This window comes from Aedes albopictus, chromosome 1, assembly GCF_035046485.1.
Source record: "Aedes albopictus strain Foshan chromosome 1, AalbF5, whole genome shotgun sequence".
Taxonomy (NCBI): domain Eukaryota; kingdom Metazoa; phylum Arthropoda; class Insecta; order Diptera; family Culicidae; genus Aedes; species Aedes albopictus.
Window position 1 is genome coordinate 309,243,610 of NC_085136.1, and position 25,380 is coordinate 309,268,989.

The 25,380-nt window shown below is 41.8% G+C and overlaps 2 protein-coding genes across 2 annotated transcripts in view; one reads left to right on the top strand and one right to left on the bottom strand.

Moving 5' to 3' along the window:
- Positions 1-1,634: 1,634 nt before the first annotated feature.
- LOC109405431 (uncharacterized) overlaps positions 1,635-25,380 on the top strand; it is a 146,809-nt gene continuing 123,063 nt past the window's right edge. Inside the window, exon 1 of the mRNA XM_029856747.2 lies at positions 1,635-1,871. The gene's annotated coding sequence lies outside the window, so the exon portion shown is untranslated. The remainder of the gene's footprint in view (positions 1,872-25,380) is intronic.
- Positions 1,841-20,641, bottom strand: LOC109405426 (probable cytochrome P450 304a1). Its single transcript, XM_029877590.2, has 4 exons — positions 20,414-20,641; positions 19,141-19,811; positions 2,612-2,883; positions 1,841-2,555 (listed from the first exon to the last, which is right to left on the bottom strand). Exons 2-4 carry the CDS (start codon positions 19,788-19,790, stop codon positions 1,930-1,932), a joined length of 1,548 nt encoding a protein of 515 aa, XP_029733450.2. The 5' UTR covers positions 19,791-19,811; positions 20,414-20,641; the 3' UTR covers positions 1,841-1,929.

Here is a 25,380-nt window from a genome sequence, read left to right on the forward strand (position 1 = left end):
CCGGATTCGAACCAAGAATCTTGACATCACCAGGCTCGCACGCTACCACTTAGCTATCGAACCGGTTGATGTGAGAAGAAACAATACGCACACATGAAGCGTTGGTGGGTCGATGATCATGTTTTGCCATGGTAAATTTAAAAACATTTTTGTGCTTGTCATTACTGCAAGGCTCCTTTCAGTGTACAAGAAAGTCACGGTAAAACCACTATTTTTTGAATATTCAAGGTAAATGTCACGGACTATACCAGTGCCGCCAGTAAAATAAAAAGTAATCATGGTGGTAAAACTGAAAGGGGTCGCAAAGGTGTCAAAAGGTGTTTTAGGTGTTTTAGGTGTTTCACACAAGGTGTCAGAGTTTCCAACCCCTTGCAATTTCATCAAGAAAAACTAATTGGTCAAAACTCCAGACACAGCAGGAGAGCTCGTTAGTGTAGCGTAATATGTCATCCTGGCGAATTTGAACTGCTCGGCGTTCCAAAGCCTTCCTGGACATTCCGTACGCGCGCAAAATGTTGCATACTGAAGAGGCACTGATGGTTACTCCAAAATTGTTCATAAATCTCTGGCGGGCTTCATCGAGGTATAGTATGGGATACTTCCTGTACAACTCAACAATCCAATTCCGCTTATGCTCGTCAAATTTCCGGAAAACCTTCGCTCGTTGAACTGTCGATAGAGTGTGATCAGTTTGGTAGGCTTGAATCCATGCCGATACCAGCGGCGTCATGGTCGCAATTTTTTTCCGCAGTCAAGTTCGCAGATTGTGAACAATCCTCGGTACTCACTTGACGTAATTTATGTTAAGCCCCTTACTGTCAGAGCTGTCAGATCAGTGTAACACGCTAATTAAAATTTACACAAAAAGCAATTTACACGAAAAAAAAAATACACGGTTATGAATATTTATTGGGTACCGGACTGGTCACCGAAAATTTGATCGTTTTCTATGGTACATCGAGGTCTTGAAATTAGTCTATGGCTGCACTGCTGCCTGTTTCTTTCCGGACTGCGACGATAAACATTGTCTGAAAATGTAAACATAAACATCGGCAGACCAGTGGCGCCAGTAAAATAAAATATAATCATGGTGCTAAAATTGAAAGGTGTCGAAAAGGTGTCAAAAGGTGTTTTAGGTATGTGAAATGGGTGTTTCACACAAGGTGTCAGAGTTTCCAACCCCTTGACTGTGCCTACACGCTAAGGTCAGTTTACCTATTTTTCTAAAATATGGGTAAATTTTACTCAAATTTGCGTAAACTTCACGCAAATATGGGTAAATAAAACTCATATTTTGCAAAAGTGCACATTCGCATTTATGGGTAATATTTACCCATATTTGGGTTACAATCAGGTACACATTACCCATATTTGAGTATTTTTTACCTATATTTGAGTATCATTTACGCATATTTGCGAATGTGCACTTTTTGAAAAAAAGGTAAACTGACCTTAGCGTGTATGCTGCGCCATGTGAAATGTTGGAGGAGTCACGTTTTTCATAGGGTTCTCATTCCTGCCACCAGATGCGGAAGAATCGTTAGCTTCCGTTGAATTTACCTATCACAGGCAATTTTAAGATAAGTAATATGCGAATGAGCCCAAAATGTTGTTTTTAATATTTTTCAAAAAATTTAACTTGTTTTGGGCACATACGTCTGTTCGCACCAAACTGTCCAACACCTGTTTGATTTTTGTTAACAGTGTTGTTATTTATATTTGAATCATAACAAAAATAATCGTGCCGGTGCTTTGCTTTGCTGCCTTTTGCTGCAGTGATGTACAATATTTTCGGATTCCAAAATTCTATTTCATTATTTAATTTATTGTGAACAGTGAATTGATAACAAAACAACTATACTTTATTTGAGGTAAGTCTTTATAACTGCACTAAAACTGCTTAATTCTATGTTGGAATACTTCCGCCATTCATCTCGCCTCGAACCGAACCCAAAACGGCTTCATCGAGGTGACCACCCCGGTTATCCGCTTGCCCAAGTCCGGCAGCGAATCACCCTTCCTTTGGCTAATGTTGAAATTTTGTATCAAAGCGGTAAACATCAAAAACAGCGTATTCCGGGAAAACGTTTCCCCAATGCAAAGTCGCTTTCCGGCGCCAAACGGAACGGAGATGTCCTGCCGCAGCGAAAGGTTACCCCTTTCGTCCAGAAACCGTTCCGGTCGGAAGTTTTCCGGATCGCCCCAGAACTCCCGCTGGTTATTGACTATGTCCAGTCCGAGCATTACGAAGCAACCCTTGGGGATGTCGTAGCCCCGCAGCTTGGTGTCCTCGAGGGCCACGTGAGAAATGCCGGACGGGACCAGGGTGTCGATTCGGAGCCCTTCGCGGAGAGTAGCTTCTGTGAAGGGGAGATTGATACGGTCGTCCAGAGTGGGAAGGCGGCCTTGGCCAACGACCTCGTCCAGTTCCTGTTGAACTTTACGGGCTACGTGGGGGTTCAGGAGCATCCGTTCCAGCAGCATCGAAAGCTGGATGGCTGAGCCGGATAGGGTGGGCAAGAGCATGTCCCACAGGATCATTACCAGCTGGTCGTCTGGAATAGGGTTCGGGTTAATCAATAGCATTAGTTTTAAAGGATTCTATACTTACATTGAAAGGTGAAGGCTTCCCCTTCCAGCGGTTTGGTTCGTTTCATTTCGTAGATGTACCGATCCAGGAAGCATCGCATGTGATTATCGTCATATGAGGCCAGGTATTTGCCAACCATGGCCTCTATCAGGTCGTTCATCCGGTTGTTCACTTCACGGAGAACGCGATAGTTGGTGGCCTCCGGGAAGTAGTCCTTCAGCCAAGGCAGATAGCTGAGGATGGTTCCGTAATCGTCACCCTTCTGTTGGAAGTTGATTGCGTGGCGGCCAGTTCTGAAAAAAGGAATTACATATTTTAATGAATTACTGACTTTTTGACATTCATGATTCGAGTACACAACATAAACACGTGTTTGATGAACAAATTGTGATTTGTATTGCGAAAAGTGGTTCACGTGTTCAGATAGGAATCGAACGCACGAATCCCAATTCGCTAGATTCCCTAGATTTCCTCATTCCCAATCCCCCTGGAGTGTAGAATTAGCATCTAAGTTAAAATACACATAAATAAAAACTAAAAAAAAAAACCAATCCCCCTGACTTGTTCCGGCTGAGAATTGCAAAATCGCTCTCAATGGGTCAACGGTCAATGGTCTAACGTAGCCAATTACCTTTGCATACTTTTGGAAAACAGTAATTAAGTTTGTAGGGATTCCGGACGTTCCGCGTTACTTCGGACGATTAACGAAATAAATACTCGGACGATTTACCGACTTTCAATAACACGCGTTTATTATTTCCAAACATCTAACTCAAACTGACAGTTTCTCTCTCGCTTCAACAGTGGCAGTGTTGCCACCACACTACCCCCCACCAGTTATGCCAGGAATCGTACTCGACGACCTGATGGCGTAACTTTCGTCCTTGTATCCGATAAGGACTCTGGTTGCTGACTACAGGAGTACGCTGGCTTCAACCTGTCGACGGATATTGTTTGCTTTTTTCCTCTTACCGATATTACCATGTACTTGTCTCCTCGCTCAATTACCTCGAAGGGACCATCATAAGGATGTTGTAGAGGTTTTTTCACCGTATCAACTCTGACAAAAACTCCTTTGCAGGTTTTAAGATCATTGGGAACAAATACACGCTGCTTTGCATGATGCACTCCTTCGATGGGTTTGATGTTTCCCATAGCACTGCGAAGTGATTTCAGGAAATCCGAACGTCCAACTTCAATCGTAGTGTGTTCAAAAAACTCACCTGGAATACGGAGGGGCTGTCCATACACCATCTCTGCTACAGAGCAATTCGAATCGTCTCGAATGGCAGTGCGTAATCCGAGCAAAATCAAGGACAGTTTTTCACTCCAGTGTAACGGGTCGACGCACATGATTGCGGATTTTAAGGTGCGATGAAAACGTTCAACAAGGCCGTTGACCTGAGGATGATAAGCGGTAGTACGGGTACGAACTGTACCGAGCCACGCAGTCAATTCCTGAAACAGCTGCGATTCGAATTGCCGACCTTGGTCAGTGCTTATTGTTTCAGGGACGCCAAAGCGGGATACCCATGTATTACAAAAGGCTTGTGCAACGGTTTCCGCTAGTATGTCCGGCAACGGTACTGCTTCAGGCCAACGACTAAACCTATCGACCATTGTTAGCAGATATCGGTAGCCATTAGAAGGTGGTAAAGGTCCAACCAAGTCGATGTGCACATGGCTGAACCGTCCTCGAGGAACACCGAATTCACCAAAAGCTGCATGAGTGTGACGGTTGATTTTGGAACGCTGGCATCTGTCACATGATCTAACGAATTGGGAGACATCCTTATTCATCGATGGCCATACGAATTTAGCGGATATGAGCTTTCGAGTAGCACGTACACCGGGATGGGACAAATCGTGCACAGCGTGCATGACGCTCACACGATGATGCTTCGGAATGAATGGTCGTGGTTGTCCGTTTCCTGAAACATCACAATATATTTGCTTAGATGACTGACCAATGATGTGCGAAGCGAAGTGAGGAAGTTTTGCTCGTTAACAGTTTCTGCAACTCCGGATCTGCCACTTGATCTACAGCAATATCGTCAAAAGTGATTACGGATGGTGGAGTAATGGCATTCACTCTAGACAGGGCATCAGCAACGAAATTGTCTTTTCCGCTAATGTGTCTGATAGATCTCGTGAAGCTAGAGATGTATTGCAAATAACGTTCTTCATGGGGCAAGTGCGTAGGTAAGCGGTCGATGATCGGTGAAAATAGTAAAATCCTTACCTTCAACCAGGTGACGAAAATACTTGACGGCGAGTTTCATCGCCGTTAGCTCTCGACCGAAAACTGAATATTTCTTCTGCGAACTGGAGAATTTCTGCGAGAAGAATCCCAGAGGTTGCCAACCGCCGTTGTGATACTGTTGCAGTACTGCTCCTGCTGCTATATCCGAAGCATCGACCATTAGAGCCAACGGCTTCGAAACGTCGGGATAATGCAATAATGCCGCCTCGGCTAAACCTTTTTTTACACCGGATGAACGCTGCTTCTGCTGTGGAATCCCATTTCAGCTTCCGAGTATCATTCTTGCGATTTCCCTGGATCATATCCTGTAATGTCTTCTGCGTTCCTGCGGCACCTGGTAGAAAACGTTTGTAGCCGTTTACGAGAGCTAGGAACCGCCTTAGTTCCTTGACTGTGGTAGGCTTCGTATATTCGACGACTGCAGATACCCTTTTTGGTTCCGGTCTCACACCTTCAGCATTAACACGATATCCTAAGAAATCCACTTCCGGTTGCGCAAACTTGCATTTCGCCAGGTTCAGTACTAGACCATTTTTTTTTCAAACGATCAAAAACGATCCGAACATGGCGCTGATGCTCTTCCTCTGTAGCTGATGCAATGCAAATATCGTCGACAAATACTATTACGAAATCCAAATCCCCGAAAATACTATGCATAAATCGTTGGAACGACTGGCTGGCATTGCACAGCCCGAACTGCATTCTCGTAAATTCGAATAACCCGAACGGGGTGATTACTGCTGTCTTGGGGACGTCGCATTCCTCTACTGGAACGTTGTAGTAAGCTCGCACCATATCCAGTGTTGTGAAGAACTTTTTACCCAGGAAACTGTTCAGAAGGTCATGGATATGGGGGACAGGGTACCGATCAGGAATAGTGACACGGTTCAAGCTTCGGTAGTCTCCCACAAAACGCCATTCTCCATTCTTCTTCGGGACGCAGTGCAGGGGACTGGCCCAGGTACTTTTAGACGGGCGACATATTCCGATTTCCATCATCATCTCGAACTCCCTTTTCGCTGCTTTCAATTTGTCAGGAGCCATTCTGCGTGCTTTGCATGCGACCGGAGGGCCTTTGGTCTGGATGTGGTGCGTAACGTTGTGTTTGATTTCGGATCGCATAGTTGGTGGTGTAGTAATTTCGCGGTATTCAACCAGCAAGTCGCGAAAGGGATGGCCAACATCGATCATCGTGACGCCATGAAGCACGGCTTGTGTGAGTCCACCAGTAGAATGTAGTTTTGTTTTTCCATCGATTAGCCGGTGGCTACCAAGGTCCACAAGGATGTCAAAATAGGCCAGAAAGTCGGCACCGATTATGGCTGTAGTGACATCAGCGATTAGAAAGTTCCACGTGAAACGGCGCCGCAGTCCCAGATCCATAGTAACAAAGCGGTTTCCGTATGTCCTGATTGTGGATCCGTTAGCGGCGTGAAGTTGAAAGGTAGAAGGACCGTGGGATTTTTCTCTGGAGCTAGCAGGAATAATCGACACATCCGACCCGGTATCGATCAGGAACCGAAATTGCGAAGTTCGGTCGAAGATACGAAGACGATGACTCAACTGGTTCCCGCCCACCTCGTTGACAACAGGCGGGCGGTTGTCTAGTTTTTTGACGCTTGATAACTGCATGGACCGCGGCACTGTTCTGCGTCATTTCCAAACTTGCGATGATACCAACAAACGTTGTTCGAACCAGCTGCTTGCCGACTCCGGGAAGTTGATCGAGTCCGAGAACGTTGTGGTTTGGACCTCATTCGGCGGATTTCGGCAGTCAATGCCGCGATTTGGTTGGCCAGGCTTTCCTGTGAGTACGGGTCTTGATTGGACGATGCTGCTACGGATGCCCTAACATCAACGGCAGCCGATGTTGGCGGCGACAAGTCGATCATTTTATCGCCCATTTCCGCGATTTTCGCCAATGTTCCGTCGTGGATGCTTAGAACAGCGCGAATGTTAGCCGGGAGACGTTGTAGGAAAAGCATCTTCAGCAGAGACTCGTCAACGTTTAGGCCTGCGGACAGCTCCTGCATCTTCGCCAACAAATGTGTTGGCCGCAAATCGCCAAGGTCACAAGAGCTCAGGAGGCGCTCGAGACGTGATTGTGGCGTCAGTTCAAAGCGGGAAATGAGTCGAAGTTTAACAGCATCATACTTGTCCGTAGCCGGGGGATTTTTCACCAGATCCGCGATGTGGCATATCACGGATTGGTCTATTTTTGCCACAATGTGGTGGAACATCGTGGTGTCTTGCGTGATTCCTGCCAAGGCAAATTGCGCCTCGGCCTGCGCGAACCACATTGCCGGGTCCGATTTCCAAAATTCCGGCAATTTGACAGCAACTGCGGCTGCTGCCGGCTGCGACTGATTGTTTACGTTTTGCGCCTGCCGATTTTCAGTCATGTTTAGAACTTGTTTTTTGCTCCGTATTTCGCGTAATTCCGATTGCTATCACCGTCGACGGTCACCAATGTAGGGATTCCGGACGTTCCGCGTTACTTCGGACGATTAACGAAATAAATACTCCAGGGCTGGTAGCAAGAACTGATGGTAAAAATAGTTATTTTAGTGACCAAATTCTCGAAAATAGTGACCAAATAGTGACTTGCAGATACCAAAAAAGTGGCTAAATAGTGACACAAAAGTGGGCACAAAAGTTAGCTTAGTGAGGAAACATTGTAGGACGAATTTGATTCAGAAAATCCTGGGGTACCGTGACCGGCCCTAATTCTGCGCAGTCCCTAATTCGGCGCACTTTCGCGAATATACCACAAAATCACGGACGCTAGTTCAATATTAGCTTCAAATATATTTTTTGAATATTGTTTCAATAGTAATGAAAAAGTTTGTGAAGAAAATTTTTTGAAATCAACGACCATTATTTTGTAAAAAAATAAAATGATGTTGCAAGTACTGGAAATTGCCTGAAATCTGTGTCCGTTAGCAAAGCTGCTAAAAAGTTGCCTCATAAGCTGAAGCATTTTGCGACATAAATAATGAAGAGAATGTCTGCTTTTGCATGCGCATCCTGTACTGCTGTCTTCGAGGAATCAGAATCGGCAAAAACAATTGAGTGAAAACTCATTCATCCTTTCTTAATCTTCTTGTTCTTCTTAGGTGCGCAGAATTAGGAAACGGTATTAAATAGTGGTCCTAATTCTGCGCAGACATTTCAACACTAAGTTTTGAACATATAATTAATAAACAAACATCATATAAATGCCAACATAGTTATAACTAGGATGTTCTATGGTTCTAGCAATCCGGTGAATGTAATTACGTCTCAACAAGTTAGTTTATAAACTTTGAAGGCTAATTTACGATTCTTGCATTTTTGATCTGATATGTAGTTTGTGACCGGACTAACCACTTGTTTTAAACATTTGCTATCAACCTCTGGGGAAATTGTATGTGTTAATGCAAGCATTCGTCAAATGCGATATATGATGTAAGTTTACATGGAATTTTCTTAAACAATGGAAACCCTGGAGTTAGACAAGAAAGAAGTCTCAGTTTGCAAACAAAAATTGTGCCACCTTGTCATGGCGAAAAAGTTTATAATGCCTTTAGGAATGAAAGTAAATTTTACTAATATGAGCATATGTGGATGACTAAAAAACTTTACGTAGAAGTATTCGATAATGCTAATGCTACAAAATCCTTTTGTGTATTATGATTGAAATTCCCTTTGCTCAGTAATCAAAGTAGGTAGTATCAATGTTGGGTACATGCAAAGTTCCAATATGGTCGTAATGTCGTATAAAAGTTGAAAATGAAGAATTCAATTAAATTTAATCTATGAATCATGTTCTCATTACAATATGTTATCTTTTTAGAGTTTTTCTCATGTGCGCAGAATAAGGAACATTCCAAAAAAGGGTGCGCAGAATTAGGAACAAAGACACACTTTAGAATTTTCATAATTTTACATATAAATTGAGTGATTTGTATAAGAATTATATTTTTCTCTTATTTACAAAGCTAATAACTATGTGCGGTCAAAAATTCAGCCAAATCGGTTCGATTTTGAATTTGTTACAGCTGATTGAAATTGAAAAAGTCTTAGGTACGCAGAATATGGGCCCTCCACGGTACCGCATTATGAAAAAATTCAAGACAAACTTTCATGCTTCATTCCTAAAATTGTACAAAGCTGCATGTATCTAACATTTTCTAGCATATATTGTGCAAAACTAGATGAGCATGGCATGAATGTAAATGGATGTGCCAACATTGATCTTTAGTCGGTTCCGATAGAAACCCTTTAGCACAGAGAAACAGACGTAACACTTAGAACAAATTTCATTAAAAAACATCGTCACGAAAACGTAATCGCCCAATGCTAAACGTACTGCGGTTGGCCGGGCCGCCGCTAGATGGCGGTAGTGAGCAAACGTCAAACAGGAGCAAAAACGACACCAGCGCCGCGAGTGGTCAATCGACCAACTACTGAATATTTGAATCAACCGTTGAAAAGGTGATCGATGGGAGGCGTTGAGAGTGTGACGTCTGTTTCTCTGTGCCTTTAGGCAATATTGATGGAAAAAAAATTGACAGATGTCCAGGTTGATAAAGAATTTTTGGCGATTTTATCTGAGGAATTAAAGAAGACACACACTGAAGTTTATTGAACCAGATTCTGAATAGTTTTCTGTGAACATAATTGCGGATATTTCCTTCGCACTTGTAGACCGATTAAAGGTGAACATTTTTTAAGTGATATTTGCTAAAATTTCAACAGAAAATACTGTCAAAAAAAAAAACAATATAACAATCTTCATACTTTGTGGCAGTGCATCGAATGCGCAATTTCTTATGAAACTCTTGGAGAACTTGATGTATGTTTTCTGCCATGAATTTCACCATGTTGGAATAATAGATAGACAAATGCTTAAAAATGTGTAAATAAATTTGAGTAAGTTCTCTAATATGATTTCTAGAATATTTTAAATATTTAAATATTTCTCTACAAACCCCCTTGGAAAATTGCAGAAGAATTACAAGAAGAAAACTCCAGTTTGCCTAGTGGTTAAGGCTTTGGATCGCCAATCCGGAGACGGCTGGTTCGATTCCCGTTCCAGTCGGGAAAATTTTCTCGACTCCCTGGGCATAGTGTATAATTGTACTTGCCTCACAATATACAAATTCATGCAATGGCAGGCAAAGAAAGCCCTTCAATTAATAACTGTGGAAGTGTTCAAAGAACACTAAGTTGAAGCGAGGCAGCCCAAGTCCCAGTGGGAACGTAGAGCCATAAAGAAGAAGAACAAGAAGAAAACAAGGTTTTTAAATTCACATGAAAATGTAATAGAATTCCTAATTTACTTAAAACGTCTTATATTATTATTTACTAATTTATTTAAATTGTTTCAAAGTTTCTGGTGAAATTTTAATATGTAATATGTTGTTACAGGCATTCTGGAAGAAGTTGTTAATTTTAATTTGGGACTTAAAATAGTGACCAAGTCACTAAATAGTCACTAGATTTCCGCAACAGTTTTACTACTATCAGTTTTACATATGATCTAGGTCGTCCCAAAACTCCATGAAATGTAGGTACAGGATCTACAAGCGAAACTAGTATTATACGAATGACTACTCTACGTCCCAGACCAATGACCCTTCTAACAAGTAAATGGAGTATTGTATTGAACTGTATAGATGGTACACATCTTACAAGATCTCCATGGAATATAAGCCTATGTGTTCAGTCCACAAACAACCAGTGATTGTGCAGGTCTGTGAAGGTCCGTAATGTAATAATGTTCGCAAAGGAATATAGAGGTCTGCAAAAATCTGTATTGGTCTTTTAAAAAAAAAAGGTCTTTTGGTTGTTTCGTGCACGGTACGCTTTAATTATTTGAGGTGTTTTAAAAATTGAAATAACGAATTTTTAAAACAACAATTTCAACACCATGAAATTATAAGGGCATTACATACTTTTGGGCGTTTATCTGTGTATCCAGCAATTTACGAGCGCTAATGGCCGCCACAAGCATGCTCGCTTCCTGGTAGGGATAAGCCGATCTGACGTTTGACTTGTGTCGTTTGTCAGCTGACCGATAAGATCGATCATAAAACTTATCGATCAGCTGCCAAACGACACAAGCCAAACGTCAGATCGTTTTATCCCTACCAGAAAGTGAGCATGATTGTGGCGGCCATTACCGCTCGTGAATTGCTGGATGAAGATGCCTGTTCCAATTAACAAAATAGATTCCAATTCGTAAAACCATGCTTCACTAAGAAATCTGAGACCACATTTACCGAGTTTTCTCAGAGGTATTCAATGGCTAATACGGTGATTTTATATTGGAATATTTCAATCATCGCCGACAACTTGATTGGAATTGATAGCAGCTAGTAGTAGCCATTTTTTTCAATGTCTCCCAGGGATCCTAAAGAAAAAAAAATTGACTTCTTTAATGTGGCATCATTTAATAATTTAACAACTTTGGATATTTTTAATCCGTATTTTTTCAATTTCCGAAAATAGTTGAAAAAAGTGACTTTTTAGGTGAAAATAGTGACTTTAGTGACCTGACCTTGAAAAAAGAGACTTTTTAGTGACCAACCCAAAAAAAGTGACTAAGTTACTAAAAAGTGACTTGCTACCAGCCCTGATACTCGGACGATTTACCGACTTTCAATAACACGCGTTTATTATTTCCAAACATCTAACTCAAACTGACAGTTTCTCTCTCGCTTCAACAGTGGCAGTGTTGCCACCACAAGTTCAACGCACTGCTAAGTTGCCAGACCCACTGATCAACCGTAAATCAACGCTGTCTCTGAAGAACATGCTTACTGTCTAAAAGCAAATCATACTTCCCGTCGTTTGAGTATGAAATGCCGTTCCGCAAGAGGTACGCCCGAATCCATCGTCTGAAACTCCAACGAGTTCAATACAAATTCCTGAGGATGATTGTGAACAGGTCTCCGAGAATGCGAACATCCGAGGTCCACCGTCTGCCCGGAATCAAAACCCTAGGAGTCTATCATTAGGTTCAGGGTGAGTTATAATTTACATTCACCGCGTGGTTTCACTATGCATGTGCAATCCTTTTATTATTTAGCAAATTTTCAGATATAACTACAAGCTATGAACTCTCCATGCACTGTTTTTTGATAGCATTGCTCTGTACTGAGACATAATGTCTCAGACATTAGCAAGTAAATGTACCTTCTGGCAAGTGAATGTACTCATCCCTGCTCTCAGTTGATGGCCACTATGGTATTGAGAAGCCTACAAGAATTTCACGATACATACTCTAACAAGAGCTTCGCAATGCGGACAGATACATTTCGTCATGGAGTGCACATACAGAAGCCACCTCTGCAACATGCAACCGCGTGGGACACAAGGAGCCATACTGCGGTTGTTTCACCAAGCCATCCAGCCCGACGACCGCTGGTAGCAACTCCAACAAGAAGAAGGGGGGGGGGGGGCTGTGGAGCGGACCTATTGTGATGGTTAAAGCACGTGACTATCACGCCGAGGTCCTGGGATCGAATGCCACTCCCGACAAACTCACAAAATTTGGGTTCTTCCTTCGGAAGGGAAGTACAGCGTGGGTCCCGAGATGAAATAGCCTAAGGCTAAAAATCCCGTTAATACAGATAAAAAAAGAAGAAGGATAAGAAGCATCAGAAGAAGACCAAGTACCAAGCCAACATCGTCTACACGGTAAGCCACACCGGTGTGTCAAGCCATACCGCAGCTTGACAGCGGGTCACTGATCATTATCATCCGTTAAGAGACCTGGAGGAAGGTTGGATCGTCAGCACTAAAGCCATCGACCTGCGAAGCACTCTCCGCATGCAGAGATCGTCTTCCACTGCTGCAGGAATTCACCTGCCTCGTAGGGGTTAACGACGTTGTTATATTATGTACATCCCTAGTAGGCAGTAGAGTTTCCACACGATCATCCATCCCTACCTCCTCTACACACCAGTGTGTAGCTCAGTTGAACTCAGAGCAAGTTTATGCTCAGAGTGCCGCGGTTAATAGATCGATAATAATAAAGTTGTTTGAAATCGAACTTTCTCGTATTTTACTAGTGACTAAAACAGACGTCATCACGTCAGTCAAGACACTCAACCTATCCGGTTTGGATTGGATGGACCTCTTCGACATGTGCTCGAAATCATCGTTCGTCAATCAGGTGAATCAATCCAATTCTAACTCTTTCTGGAAAGCACTTCCTCTTGCGGTTCCCCGAAGTTTTTCAGAACACTCTTGGGCACTGCCAGGAAGCTCAAGTCAGCCTCCACCTGAACCCAGAGGTCAGGGCGGTTTTCCGACCCAAACGCCTGGAGCCGTCCAATACCATTCCTTTGGTCGTTACGGAGCTCGAACGTTTGCAGCAGGTGGGTATCATCTCACCAGTAGAATACTCCGACTGGGCAGCACCGAACCGCAACAAGTTCGGAAGCCTGGTCGTAAAGTTGAATTTGTGCTGACTATTCGACTGGGCTGAACGCAATGCTGGAAGCGCACAACTTTCCTCTCCCAACACCGGACGACATCTTCTCGAAGTTAGCCGGAAGCAAGACGTTCAGCATCGTCGACCTGTCGGATGCCTACCTACAGGTAGTAGTTGATGTATCATCAAAGCGGTTGCTCATCATCAACACACACCGGGGCCTCTTCCATTTGAACAGGCTGGCTCCTGGTGTCAAGTCAGCATCCGGTGCATTCCAGCAGCTGATGCACGTCATGATTGCTGGGATTCAAGGTGTCAAATGCTGTCGTCGGCAGAGCAGAACTGAGGGCAAGTCGAAAAAGAGGCGCTCGCTATGGTCTTTGCTGTCACCAAGTTTCAACGTATGCTGATGGAACGAAGGTTCAAACTGCAGACTGACCATCAGCCACTCGTGGAAATTTTCGGGTCGAAGAAAGACATTTCCATTCACACGGCCAATCGTCTGAAACGATGTGCGCTCACTCTGCTCGGATACGTTTTTAACATCGAGTTCGTGTCCACCACAATTTTGGCTACGAAGATGTACTATTGCGGCTCATCAATAACCACGAGTGTCCAGTGGAAGAATTTGTGTTACCAAGCCTCAACGTTGAGCTTGATCTTTAATGCGCTCTGGATTCAATGTTACTGAGCCCCTACCAGTCACATTTAAAATCAACGATGGAGCAACTCATATCAAAACTAAGTGGTCGAAAATTGAGAAAATTATTCACGATTCGGCGCTACAATCGTTCTTTCACATTGGCGGGAGTCAATCAGTAGTGCAACGCTGCGTGATGATGATAGTACGATTCCGAAAAAAGCTGCTGAAGCAACTTTCCGTCATTCCGGCATCAAGCTAGTCAAGGCCCATCGCTCGGTGTAACTGGCCGAACATCGACGACGGCATCGGTGAGGGCGTTCTTACAGCAGTTCCAGCTGTGCAAATGCGCAAAAATATCCACCACAAGTAGAGCCACACCCGTGGCAAGGCGCTGAAAGACCTTGAGACCGCATTCATGTAGACTATGACGGACCGACAAACGGGTTCAGATATCTGATACCAAGTGGTCGCAGATTTTCCAAACGAGATCGACAACTGCTTCAGTGACGATCGGTTTCAGAGGCCGTTATCAGATTTGGCGTACCGAAAGTAATTGAGTTCGACAACGAAACGCAGTTTATTGGCTACAAATCCCATTCCCTCTGCGAGAACATGAACATCATCCACTTCCGCACCGCACCGTCGAACAGGCAAGCGGAAAGGTTAATCAACCTCATGGCGACGGCCTCAGAAGCTCGCAATGAAGAAGAACTCACGCTTGAAACAGTGAAGGTGAAGCTCGTTGACGAAGTAGAGGAGCAGTCCCAACAGAAGGGAGAACTGAACGAACCGTTATGGTATTAGAATCGGAAGCAGAAGTACCTGCAACTTCTGTGTAATGCAAGTATTGTCGAGCATACTTGGCGGAGCAGAATACCAACGAAAGATTCCAAACGAAGCCAAACAAGGAAAAACCAAAGGCAGTACATAAAAAGAAGAAATCGAGACATAGCTATACGTTCATGGTCCGGAGCCACGTTAATGTATCGAAATCCTGGATTGTGGACTCCGGAGCGACTTCCCACATCGCTAACGATCAACGATCATCCCTGCGTTTGTACAGTTTTGTGCTACCGGTTATTTCTACTGCAGATAGCAAAACCACGCAAAACGCTTCGTACCGGCGGTGTTGGGGACTGTGTGATTCGATTGTCGACAACAACGGTGAAGAAATCAAGATCACATTAATAGAAGTAATTTACGCTCCCGTGCTGGAAGAAACCAGATATCTATTATGAAGCTTGCAAAGAAAGGCGTCTCTATCGTATTTTATGATAAAAGATGCAGTATGTAACTGAAACTGATATCGCAATCGATAGATCGGCAGATCGAGTTAGTGGCCTGTACCGGCTTAACACGGTGGAGGACTCTCGCTCCTTGATGATGAACAATCGTCCACATAACACTTGGCAACACTTGTGGCTTCGCAAACCCGGTCTCAGAGTTCCAAATGTCCTAGTTGAGATCGAACGAAAGCATTTGGCGTCCGGGATGCGAGTGAAGAATTACGTAAACGACTTTACATTGTTCGAAGCAGGAAACCCAATTTAAGCCATTTGAAAATGTTCGGATATGATGCGTATGTTTGGAAGCCCTAACAGAAGCGGAAGAAGTTTGAATCAGCCCAAACGCGACGGAAAACAAGGCATACAGATTTTTTCAGACCAGAACCGGAGATATTAACATTAGCGAAGATGTCAGATTTTTGTAAATTGATGATCAAGTTAAGAAGATATCGAATGGTTCCACGGAAGGACCCCTGATTGATGGAAGCGTTTAACGAAGTTTCTGTACAATTGACGGATGTGATAGCTGCTGAACAGAAGGACGTTGTTCATCGTGGTGAGCTTGATGATTACTTGCAATTTTACGAGGCCAATCTGGATGTGCCAGAAGTTGAGCATCAAGTATGTGATGAGTTTAACGAATTTCCCGCGACAGTCTATCGATTGGCTCGGTCGAACATTGGAGTGAATAAAGAATGAGACCAGTTAAATCCAGACTTTGAGTCACTAGGTTTTTTTTTTCAAAAGTTCGGGGTGGATTATGACCTAGTATTTGCTCCGGTCGTGAAGCAAACAACTTTTCGGACTGTTCGCAAGCAGGGACCTGATGCTGGTGCGCCATGTGGACATCAAAACGGGGAGCTACAGGAGATCTACATGAAGCAACATACACGCTTCAAGAACAGCAATCCCAACGAAGTGTGCAGACTGCGCTAAAGCTTCTATGGACAAAACAAGCAGCGAGAGTTTGGAATCACATAATTGACGGCATAATCAGAAAGATGGGTATTCGCAACTCAACAGCAGATCCTTGCCTATACGCCGAGCAAACAAAGAAGTCAAAAATGCACATCCTGATCTACGTCGATGATGTTGTCATGGTTGTTTATACTGAGTTCGAATACCGTGCTTCGGTGGCAGCACTTGAAGAGTTCAAGTTTACGTATTAGGAGATCTTTATTTCTTCCCTGAAATACAGATCAGGATTGAAACTGGAAGATGTGCACTGAATCAATCAAAATTCTATCGCGCTTTCGGATGACAAATGCAAAGATATCGAAAATTCCGATGATGACCGACTTTCTACAGTGTATCAAACAATTGTCCGTACAGCAATGTTTTGGTCAAAATAATTTTTCATTTAGATGATTATAACTTTTTTATACGTCAATCAAAAACGCTGAAATTTTGACCAATTATTACCCATATATTAAAACTCCATTGGTAAAATTTTGAGTGAGATCGAATAAGTTTTCTGAAAGTTATAGAACTTTCAGTAAAACTTATAAAATTTTTGAATACTTTTTTAAACCATTATATCTCAATATGTACTTGATGAAAATTTTTCAATATTTTTCGTGTTACAGCTTATACCTAAGGCTTTCATATGTAGCTTTGTTTAAGGTTTTATATTCACTACAAAAAATATAAAAAATCTGTATATGTTCAGAGTTTTATTTGGAAATTTATCATATTTTGATCAATAAAAGTGCCAAGTGTTTTCAACTATTTTAAACTCTCTTAATGATATATTTTTATACATGACCTACTAAACTACATATGAAGAGTACGTCCTGTGGATTTTTCGTTCAGTTAATGCACTTTTATTGGTGGAAAACGTTTGGCAGATTATATGTGCAAAATATTGTAAATTTTAAAACATCGTCAACTACATACGCACATTTTTTATATTTTTTTGTAGTGAATATAAAACCTCAAACATGACTGCATATGAAAGCCTTAGGTATAAGATGTAACACAAAAAAAATTGAAAAAAAAAAATCATCGGATACATGTTGAGATATAATGTTTTTAAAATGTGTTCAAAAATCTTATAAGTTTTACTAAAAGTTCTATAACTTTCAGAAAACTTATTCGATCTCGCTCAAAATTTTACCAATGGAGCTTTAATATATGATTCATGATTGGTCAAAATTTCAGCGTTTCTGATTGACGCATAAAAAGTTATTAACATTTGAATGAAAAATTATTTTGACAAAAAATTTGCTGTACGGACAATTGTTTGATACACTGTATGTACAACAAAAAGAGGAGCACTGCAGAATCCAGAGCAGTTCCAGAACCTGATTGGGTGTTTATTGTATATCGTCGCCTGGTGTTGGCCGGGTGTGGCGATTGCAACGTCGATTCTTGGAAGGCGAGTATCAAACCCTACGACAGCTGACTGGAACTAAGCCAAAGAATCCTACGGTATCCCAAAGGCACAGTGAACCACTGTTTGTATCTGGGTGAACCAGCATCAAACGATATGGAATGCTACGTGGATGCAGATTGGGCTGGAGAAGTCGGCGACCGGAAATCGAATACCGGTTACATCTCCAAGTTTTGTGGTCAACTTGAGATGCAGCATTGTGGTGTTTCGTTATCAACCACCGAGGCAGAATGCATAGCACTAGCAGAATGTCTTCAAGAACTTCAATGGATGCATAAATTGATTGATGACCTGAACGAACCGTTTAAGCTGCCCGAGGGACAAGATGGAATAAAATAAAATTTTCATTCTTTGTTGTTAATACTTAGAGACCAAACACGTTTCTATTCCTAGGATTTCTATTCGCGGTAGCTGCAAAAATCTGTCACATCCAACAGGATCGAGAGTAAATCTTCCGAAATAATGAATGGCACTTTATGAACAGTTTGTAGTTAGCTTTCAATAAAAACAGGCATCTTCGTTTAAGGCGAAACTGGAAGCATTTTCTCATTTTTTCGGTTTTTGATTTTTTATTAAATAACGAAGCAAAATTTTCAAAATTGGTTTTCGTGCACATGTAGAGTATGGATCAAGGTATCTTCTGAGTTTTTATTGAGTTGGAAAATGTTTTCCATTTTTGCAGAAACTTTTTTTTTTCGTTTTTTTTTTATTTTTGTGTATTTTAACTAGTTGCTAATTCTACACTCGTCAATTTGCAGAAACTATTTTTTTGTGAAATTTTGTTCAAAAATGGTTTTTGCAAAAACGAAAAATATTTTCCATTACAAAAACAAATCAGAAGATACCTTGATCCATACTCTACATGTGCACGAAAACCGATTTTGAAAATATTGCTTCGTTATTTAATAAAAAATTAAAAACCGAAAAAATGAGAAAATGCTTCCAGTTTCGCCTTAAGGACAGACTTGTTAGAATCCCAAAATGGCCGCCACAATGGCCGACTTTGGCACCTACTCACGATTTTGAGGGCACAAATCGCATCTGAGCTTTTTATTTTAAGCTAAATACAAGTGAGCAAGAACAGAATAATAAAATGCATTGTTGTTTGATGCTAGCTTCTTGAGATTTGTGCGTCTGAAGTTTTGATGCAATGTTGAAGTGGGATTTCAAGACATTTGTTCTTAAGCATGCTTACAAGTTGATTGCAATACATTCATTCTTGTTTAACTATTCAACCAAAGCAGTCATAAGTTTTAGCTGCAGAGTATAACATTAGAATTAAGCAAGTCGCACAAATCCAAAGGTGGTACAGCCCTAAATAAGTTTGACAAACAAAATCCGGTTCTATGTTTATCTGACCTAATTTACATATTAGTTAACTACCACCCACCGCATGTTTAATATGCAAATAAATATTTCGCAACAGTGAGATTGCGAATTGATAAGGACCTTGACCACCTCGTGTGATATTGTCTACATATTTGCACAATTTCGTTGATAAGGCTTCTGCACTATTGTATATATCTGTGGTGTGTACTTACTCAAACAGCTGTCCCATATCTTGCCGCTGGAATCGCTCTCCACAGATCACTTGAAAGTACACGTTGCCCAGTAGTCCGTAGAACACATCCGGACACTTGACGTAACCGTCTTCGGCAAACAGCTTTTCATGATCGTATTTTGGCCCATACCGAAGCACATCCAGCAGGGTCGTGATCTCGTTGTGAGTCTCCGCCTCCAGCTCGTCGAACCGTCTTCCGAAGCCGAAGTCTCGCAAATGTCTCAGCACGAAGCGCCTCTGCTCCTTCCAGTGCGGTCCCTGCGTGAAGAATATCCCCCTTCGGAGGAAGTTCCGCTCCCTCATCCGGGCCAAGAACAGATCCGAGCGGCCATCGAACTCGCTGCGGGCGAGGACTTCTTTGGCGATGGCCAGATCGTTGACTACGATCGAGGGAAAGTCCCCGAGGTAGATTCCGAGGATTTTGGTGCGGTAGAAGTGGCAAAGGCGCAAGGCTGCCCGATGGAGGTGCCGGTAGTTGACCGCCAGTAGGAAGAGGTAGCTTCCGACTAGGGGGAGGCGAGGTGGACCGCTGGGGAAGTTCGGTGGGCGGTCGAACACGAAGCGGAAGCACCGGTAGACTAGTAGACCGGCCGCTACGGTCCACAGGATGGTGCTCGGGGATAATAGCATTGTGGTTGATGGGGTACAGTGCTGGTCAAAATATAGAAAAGGAGGAATCGTTTTTATACAATGTTAAACGTAGTTTAAAAAATAAATAAAACAATATGGAAATCAGAAACTTTTTTGGCTCCGTTTTGTAATATATCCACTGAGCCTAAAGGCGAAAAAGGGACTTAGTACATCTAATACTAGTTTTGAATGAAAAATACATAATGTAAAATACATAATGTAAAAAATCGAAAAATACGAATTTTCTACAAATCATGAAAATAACAAGATCAACGATAAAACACGTATGGGTTTTTGCCACGTGTTAACATTTTTGGTAAAAAAATCGTGTATGATTTATGCAAAAATTGACCTGAAATTTTGAACTGTTACTTACTTCAAAATTGGAAGAAAATATTGAATATTTTGTTTTTTTAAGGGGACAGAACTGTTTCAAATACCTATGAACCAATTTCAATGATATTTTAGCTGCTTTTTCTAAACCATTTAATTTGGTATTTTTTTTGGCCTAGCTCAATAAGTGTGTAAATGATCCTTAAAGCTTCTCTGCAACAGCAATTTTATTTAGTTTTCAAAATTTCAGCTCAATTGGTGCCCAAACATACAGTATCGTTCAAACTTACCTCTTCTGTATGATATAAATTTGAAAATTATTCGAAATTGTTTTCAGTCCACTACTGTAGTAAACCGGAAGATCGGAATACACGCGAGAACAAATTGCGCTTTGAAGATACGATTTGTGATACTGAACCTGTTTAGCGACCGGTGGTTTCGTTTTATACCCGGCGTATCAGGCAGGCAGTACCTACCATCCAGTGTGGCAGCCGGCACCACCCATTAGTATCTTTGCGCTCATTATTTAGTTGCAATTTATTTCTTAACCTACCCGTCGTGTGCTGGAAACGACAACAGTGCAAGAGGGAATACAGAGGACGGTGTGGCAGTACCTGAGAGCTTCCCATCTCCTGCTGTTTAATGGTGATTTACTTTAACTTGTGCGTTTTTACTCACTTAACTTACTCTGTGTAGGTGATTGGAATGGTCAGCTTGATCGTTTTTTTTTTTCTTATCATAGGTTTTTGTTTCTTTTTGTGGTTTTATTTGTTCAAAATTTATGACAACGGACCAGTCTTGTTGGATCATACTCGCATTTCATGGTTCTCTTCAAAAGGTCGCATTGAAGAAGCTGCAAACAAAACATAAAAAAACACTTGTTTAGAAAGTTAATTTAAGGATTTTTCTCCAAGTTCCTTCAGAGAGTCCTCCAGGAATTTCTTCTTGAATTCTTCCAGGAATTCCGTAAGGGATTTATCCAGAAATTATAAAATCAGTGATTGCTCTAACATTTTTGCAGAGAATCCTCCCGAAATTTTCTAAGCGATTTCTCTAGAAATTTCATCAGGGATTTCTTCAGTAGTTTCTTCAGGGATTCATTCAGGAATCATGGATTCCTCTAGGAGTTTTGTTAAGAATTTCTCCTTGTATTCCTAATGGGTTTCTTCTGGAATTCTTCAACTCCTTCGGAAAATTCTCCAGGGACTCTTCCAGAGATTTTTCTAGGAACTCTTCAGGGATTCCTGTATTCCTTTAGTAATTTCTCCTAAAATTATTTGTGGGATTTTTTTTAAATTCTTTGAGGAATGTTTTGTTCAAAATAAACTTCTTCGTGGATTCCTTCAGAAATTCGTTTAAAATTTTCTTCTTAAATTTCTTCAGAAATTATTCCATGGATATCCCTCGAAATTTAAGAGACATTTCTTTTGGAATTGCTGGAGATATTCCTCAAGTAACTGCTTCAGGATTTTTTTTAAACTCCTTCAGGAACTCCTTTAGGAAATTCTCCAGGAACTCTTTCACAGATTTCTCTAGTTACTTTTCCATGGATTTCTCCAGGAACTCTTCAGGAATTCTTACAGGAATTTCTCATACAATACTTTATGGGATTTCTATTGGAATTGTTGGAGAGATCTCTTCAGGAACTTCTTCAGTAATTTCTTATCGAATTTCTTCAAGAATTTCTTCAGGGATATCTCCAGGAATTCCTTCGTAGATTTCTGCAGGAGCTCCTTCAAGACAATCACGAAACGCAACGCGAGATAACACACGACACTTATGGTTCTTACAACCGTTAAATTAATTTAAAAATTACCTTAATGCCGACCGGTTTCGGTCCAATGTCTCGTAGATGGGGTGCATCGAGTCCCAACCGGTCAACATTAATGTAATTTTTTGATTAATTTGACGATTGTAAGAATCATAAGGTTTTTTCAGGGTTTTTCAGGAATTTCTACTAGGAATACTTCAGATATTTTTCCTAGAATTTTTAAAGCAATTTCTCATGAGTTCTCATGAGGAGAACTTTCTCCTGTAATTTCCGGAGAGATTTTTCCAGGAACTCCTTCAGAGATTTCTTCAAAAAAAAAATCAGAAATTCTTCGGGAACTCCTCTTGGAAATTGCTGTGGAGATTTCCCTAGGAGTTTCTTTAAAGATTCCTCTATGAACTACTTCATAGATTTCTGTTGGAATTCCTTCAGGAATTGTCCCAGTAATCTATTTTGGGATTTCACCAAAAAATCTCCGGGATTTCTTCACAAACTAATCTTTGGATTTCTCCAGGAAATCCTTCAGGACTTTTCAGGGATTGAATCCTACTGGAATTGAGAGATTTCTTCAGAAGTTTTAGAGCAGTTTCCCCTTTCTCGAGGGGTTCCTCTGGGAACTCCTTCGGGATTTTCTCCTGGAGTTTCTTCATTGATTCACCCTGGACGTTATAGATCTTTACAGAAATTTCTCCTTGAAATCTGCCTTTCCGAAATTTCTTCTTCAGGAATTCTTTTAGAAAATCTGCCAGGGGTTTCTCTTGGAGTACATTCAAGGTTTCCTCTGGAAGTTTTTTTTTCAGGGATTTCCCCACACCTTTAGTGATTTTTCCTGACATTCTTTGAGAACTTTCGGGGATTTCTCTAGGTAAGCCCCGTTTTCCTGTGGCATTCGACCTTTGGAAGATCCATCTCCTTTGCAATGCACAGAAACCAACTCCGACGCATACGGAAACGTCTTTCAAACTACTGAAAACGATAATGTGAACGATGTTGAAAAGTATTCTATCCAATAAGATCGAAAAAGCTAATAAGAAGAACACGCCGCGATATAGGCATACCCCTATGAACGGAGTGCGAATTCCGAAAAAGCTACCGATCGATAGAATTTGTGATGAAAACAGAACAATACATAGGCAGTCGGGTGCCTGAAACTTTTGCCAGTCTTGGTGGTATGAACTACCAACCAAGCCAATCTGTTTAAAAGCACAGGTCGCACGGCAGAAGTTTCACGCATTCGATGTATTCGTTCAATACATGGCCTACTTGCCTAATTTCACCTTCTATAAAATTTTCACACTTGTTCGCTACCTAGCGAATTCTATCATATATATCATTTCATTATCCACTTTGATCTCTACTCCCTTATACTTATGAGTAGAAAGAGACCGATATAGCCACAAAATCATCAAGTTAATTATAGAATACGGTCGATAAATCAGTACATGATTTAAATGTTTTAGTATTTTTGTGTCTGTATTGCAGAGATTATCAGCCTGAGGCTGGTTCACCTTTTATGTTTTAGTATTAATTAAAAGCTAAAATGATTTCTTTGGGTAATTCGAACAAATTTTTTGTATAAAATTGATTGTTGTCGTGTTGTTAGCGAGTCATTGGGGAGATATTTCTTTTTTTATAAAAATAAAAAAATGTATGTTTTTTTGCTATAAAAAATATAAAGGTGTTGTGCATAAAGCCCTACCGCGTAATTGACGTAGGACTACGCTAACTTGTTTTTAACTACTAGTTATCCCACCAAGCTGTGCCGACATATTTGTCGGGCCATGTATCAACCTAACACTTCAACCTTGTTATACGTCAAGCGTTGGCTGAGCGAGAAAAATCCTACCAACAAGGTAATGAGCAAACTTAATTTTGTGCAACTCTACCTTCTATGTAAAGCTGTTCCAAAAAATACAGATAAAATTGTCAAATTTGCTTAAGGTGCCATTAAACTGTTTGTCGTTATGCCAAATATTTGCCCTTAAAGTCCGACATTTATCCAAGGTTACCATGATTCACGTTGTGTTGGTCATTTGTTGTGCTTGTTTGGACCAATGTTTGTCACGTCTAATGGGACCTTTATTGTCCCATGTTGGACATTTTTATTCGCTCAGCTAACGGTGATCGTAAAAGGTGTACCAATTTTGCCAAGTCGAGTTTTAGCATGTTTGACATTTTTATAATTTTTGTCATGTTATCTAAGCATGCAATCAATATTTATTAAACGTTTAGGCACACCTTTAAACCTAGTAAAACAGATAAACAGTCGTAACTCTTAAAGGAAATTCATCAAAAAAATTTGCCCGGTGTCTTTTTCATGAGCACACTGCCACCTGTTGGTATAACCGCGCGAGACACTGTCGGCCATGATAGATTTCGATTTGACGTTTGCTAACACGCACACTACACAGCAAAAGATAAATGCAACCCGCCCGATGTAATTCATTCCGATGTACTAAATAATCGATGTAATCACGATTCCTATGTACGATTAGGCACGGTAAAGGCTGGGTATGCTGCGCAATTCAGATCCCATTGTGATCTACTAGCCTCTGCCCAGCAACTCCTATCCCTACCTCCTCGTGGTACCGGCCGGAAACTATGAGCAACCTTAGGGAAGATCGGGTAACCAACCCCGGTGGGAACTTTGGTCATAGGCTGACAGGGAAGGGGGGGTTTGCTTCGGCAAACCTGAGCGTCTGTTCTCCAGGGTGAGCGGCTCACAACAGCGTCTGATCTCCGTGTTAGGGGCGGCTAATCTACGTCCGAGTGCCAGGGAAGGACTCTAAGCTCAACTGTGCACTATGGTCCTCCGGAAAGTAGGGGGTTGGTGTCAGGTCCTACGAGCCAGCCGTAAAAAAACCATTGTAACGGAAAATCAGCAACAGAATAATACGAACCGAGACCGACGGCAACGACCCCAGTGAACAAAAAGGACTTGCGATTGGAAACTCGGTACGTGGAACTGCCGATCTCTCAACTTCGTCGGGAGCACCCGCATACTCGCCGATCTACTGAAGGGCCGCGGGTTTGGTATCGTAGCGCTGCAGGAGGTGTGTTGGACAGGATCCATAGTGCGAACGTTTAGAGGTAATCATACCATCTACCAGAGCTGCGGCAACACACGTGAGCTGGGAACAGCTTTTAGTGATGGGCGACATGCAGAGGCGCGTGATCGGTTGGTGGCCGATCGAATGTGCAGGTTGAGGATCTAGGGCCGATTCTTCAACTTCATCATAAAAACGTGCACAACCCTCACTCCGGAAGCACTGATGCTGACAAGGACGCATTTTACGCGCAGCTCGAACGCGAGTACGATCGCTGCCCAAGCCACGACGTCAAGGTCATCATAGGAGATTCAAACGCTCAGGTAGGCCAGGAGGAGGAATCCAGACCGACAATTGGTAAGTTCAGCGCCCACAAGCAAACGAACGAAAACGGCCTACGACGGAATCTCAAATCGACCACGTTCTGATTGACGGACGG

What these genes read in the sequence shown, in the direction of transcription:
- LOC109405426 (XM_029877590.2), bottom strand. Translation starts at nt 19,790, where the DNA reads ATGCTATTATCCCCGAGCACCATCCTGTGGACCGTAGCGGCCGGTCTA. An exon ending in GATATGGGACAGCTGTTTGA is followed by an intron (nt 2,884 to 19,140) that starts GTAAGTACACAC and finishes TCCTTTTTTCAG; the next exon opens with AACTGGCCGCCACGCAATCA. An exon ending in GGAAGCCTTCACCTTTCAAT is followed by an intron (nt 2,556 to 2,611) that starts GTAAGTATAGAA and finishes ACCCTATTCCAG; the next exon opens with ACGACCAGCTGGTAATGATC.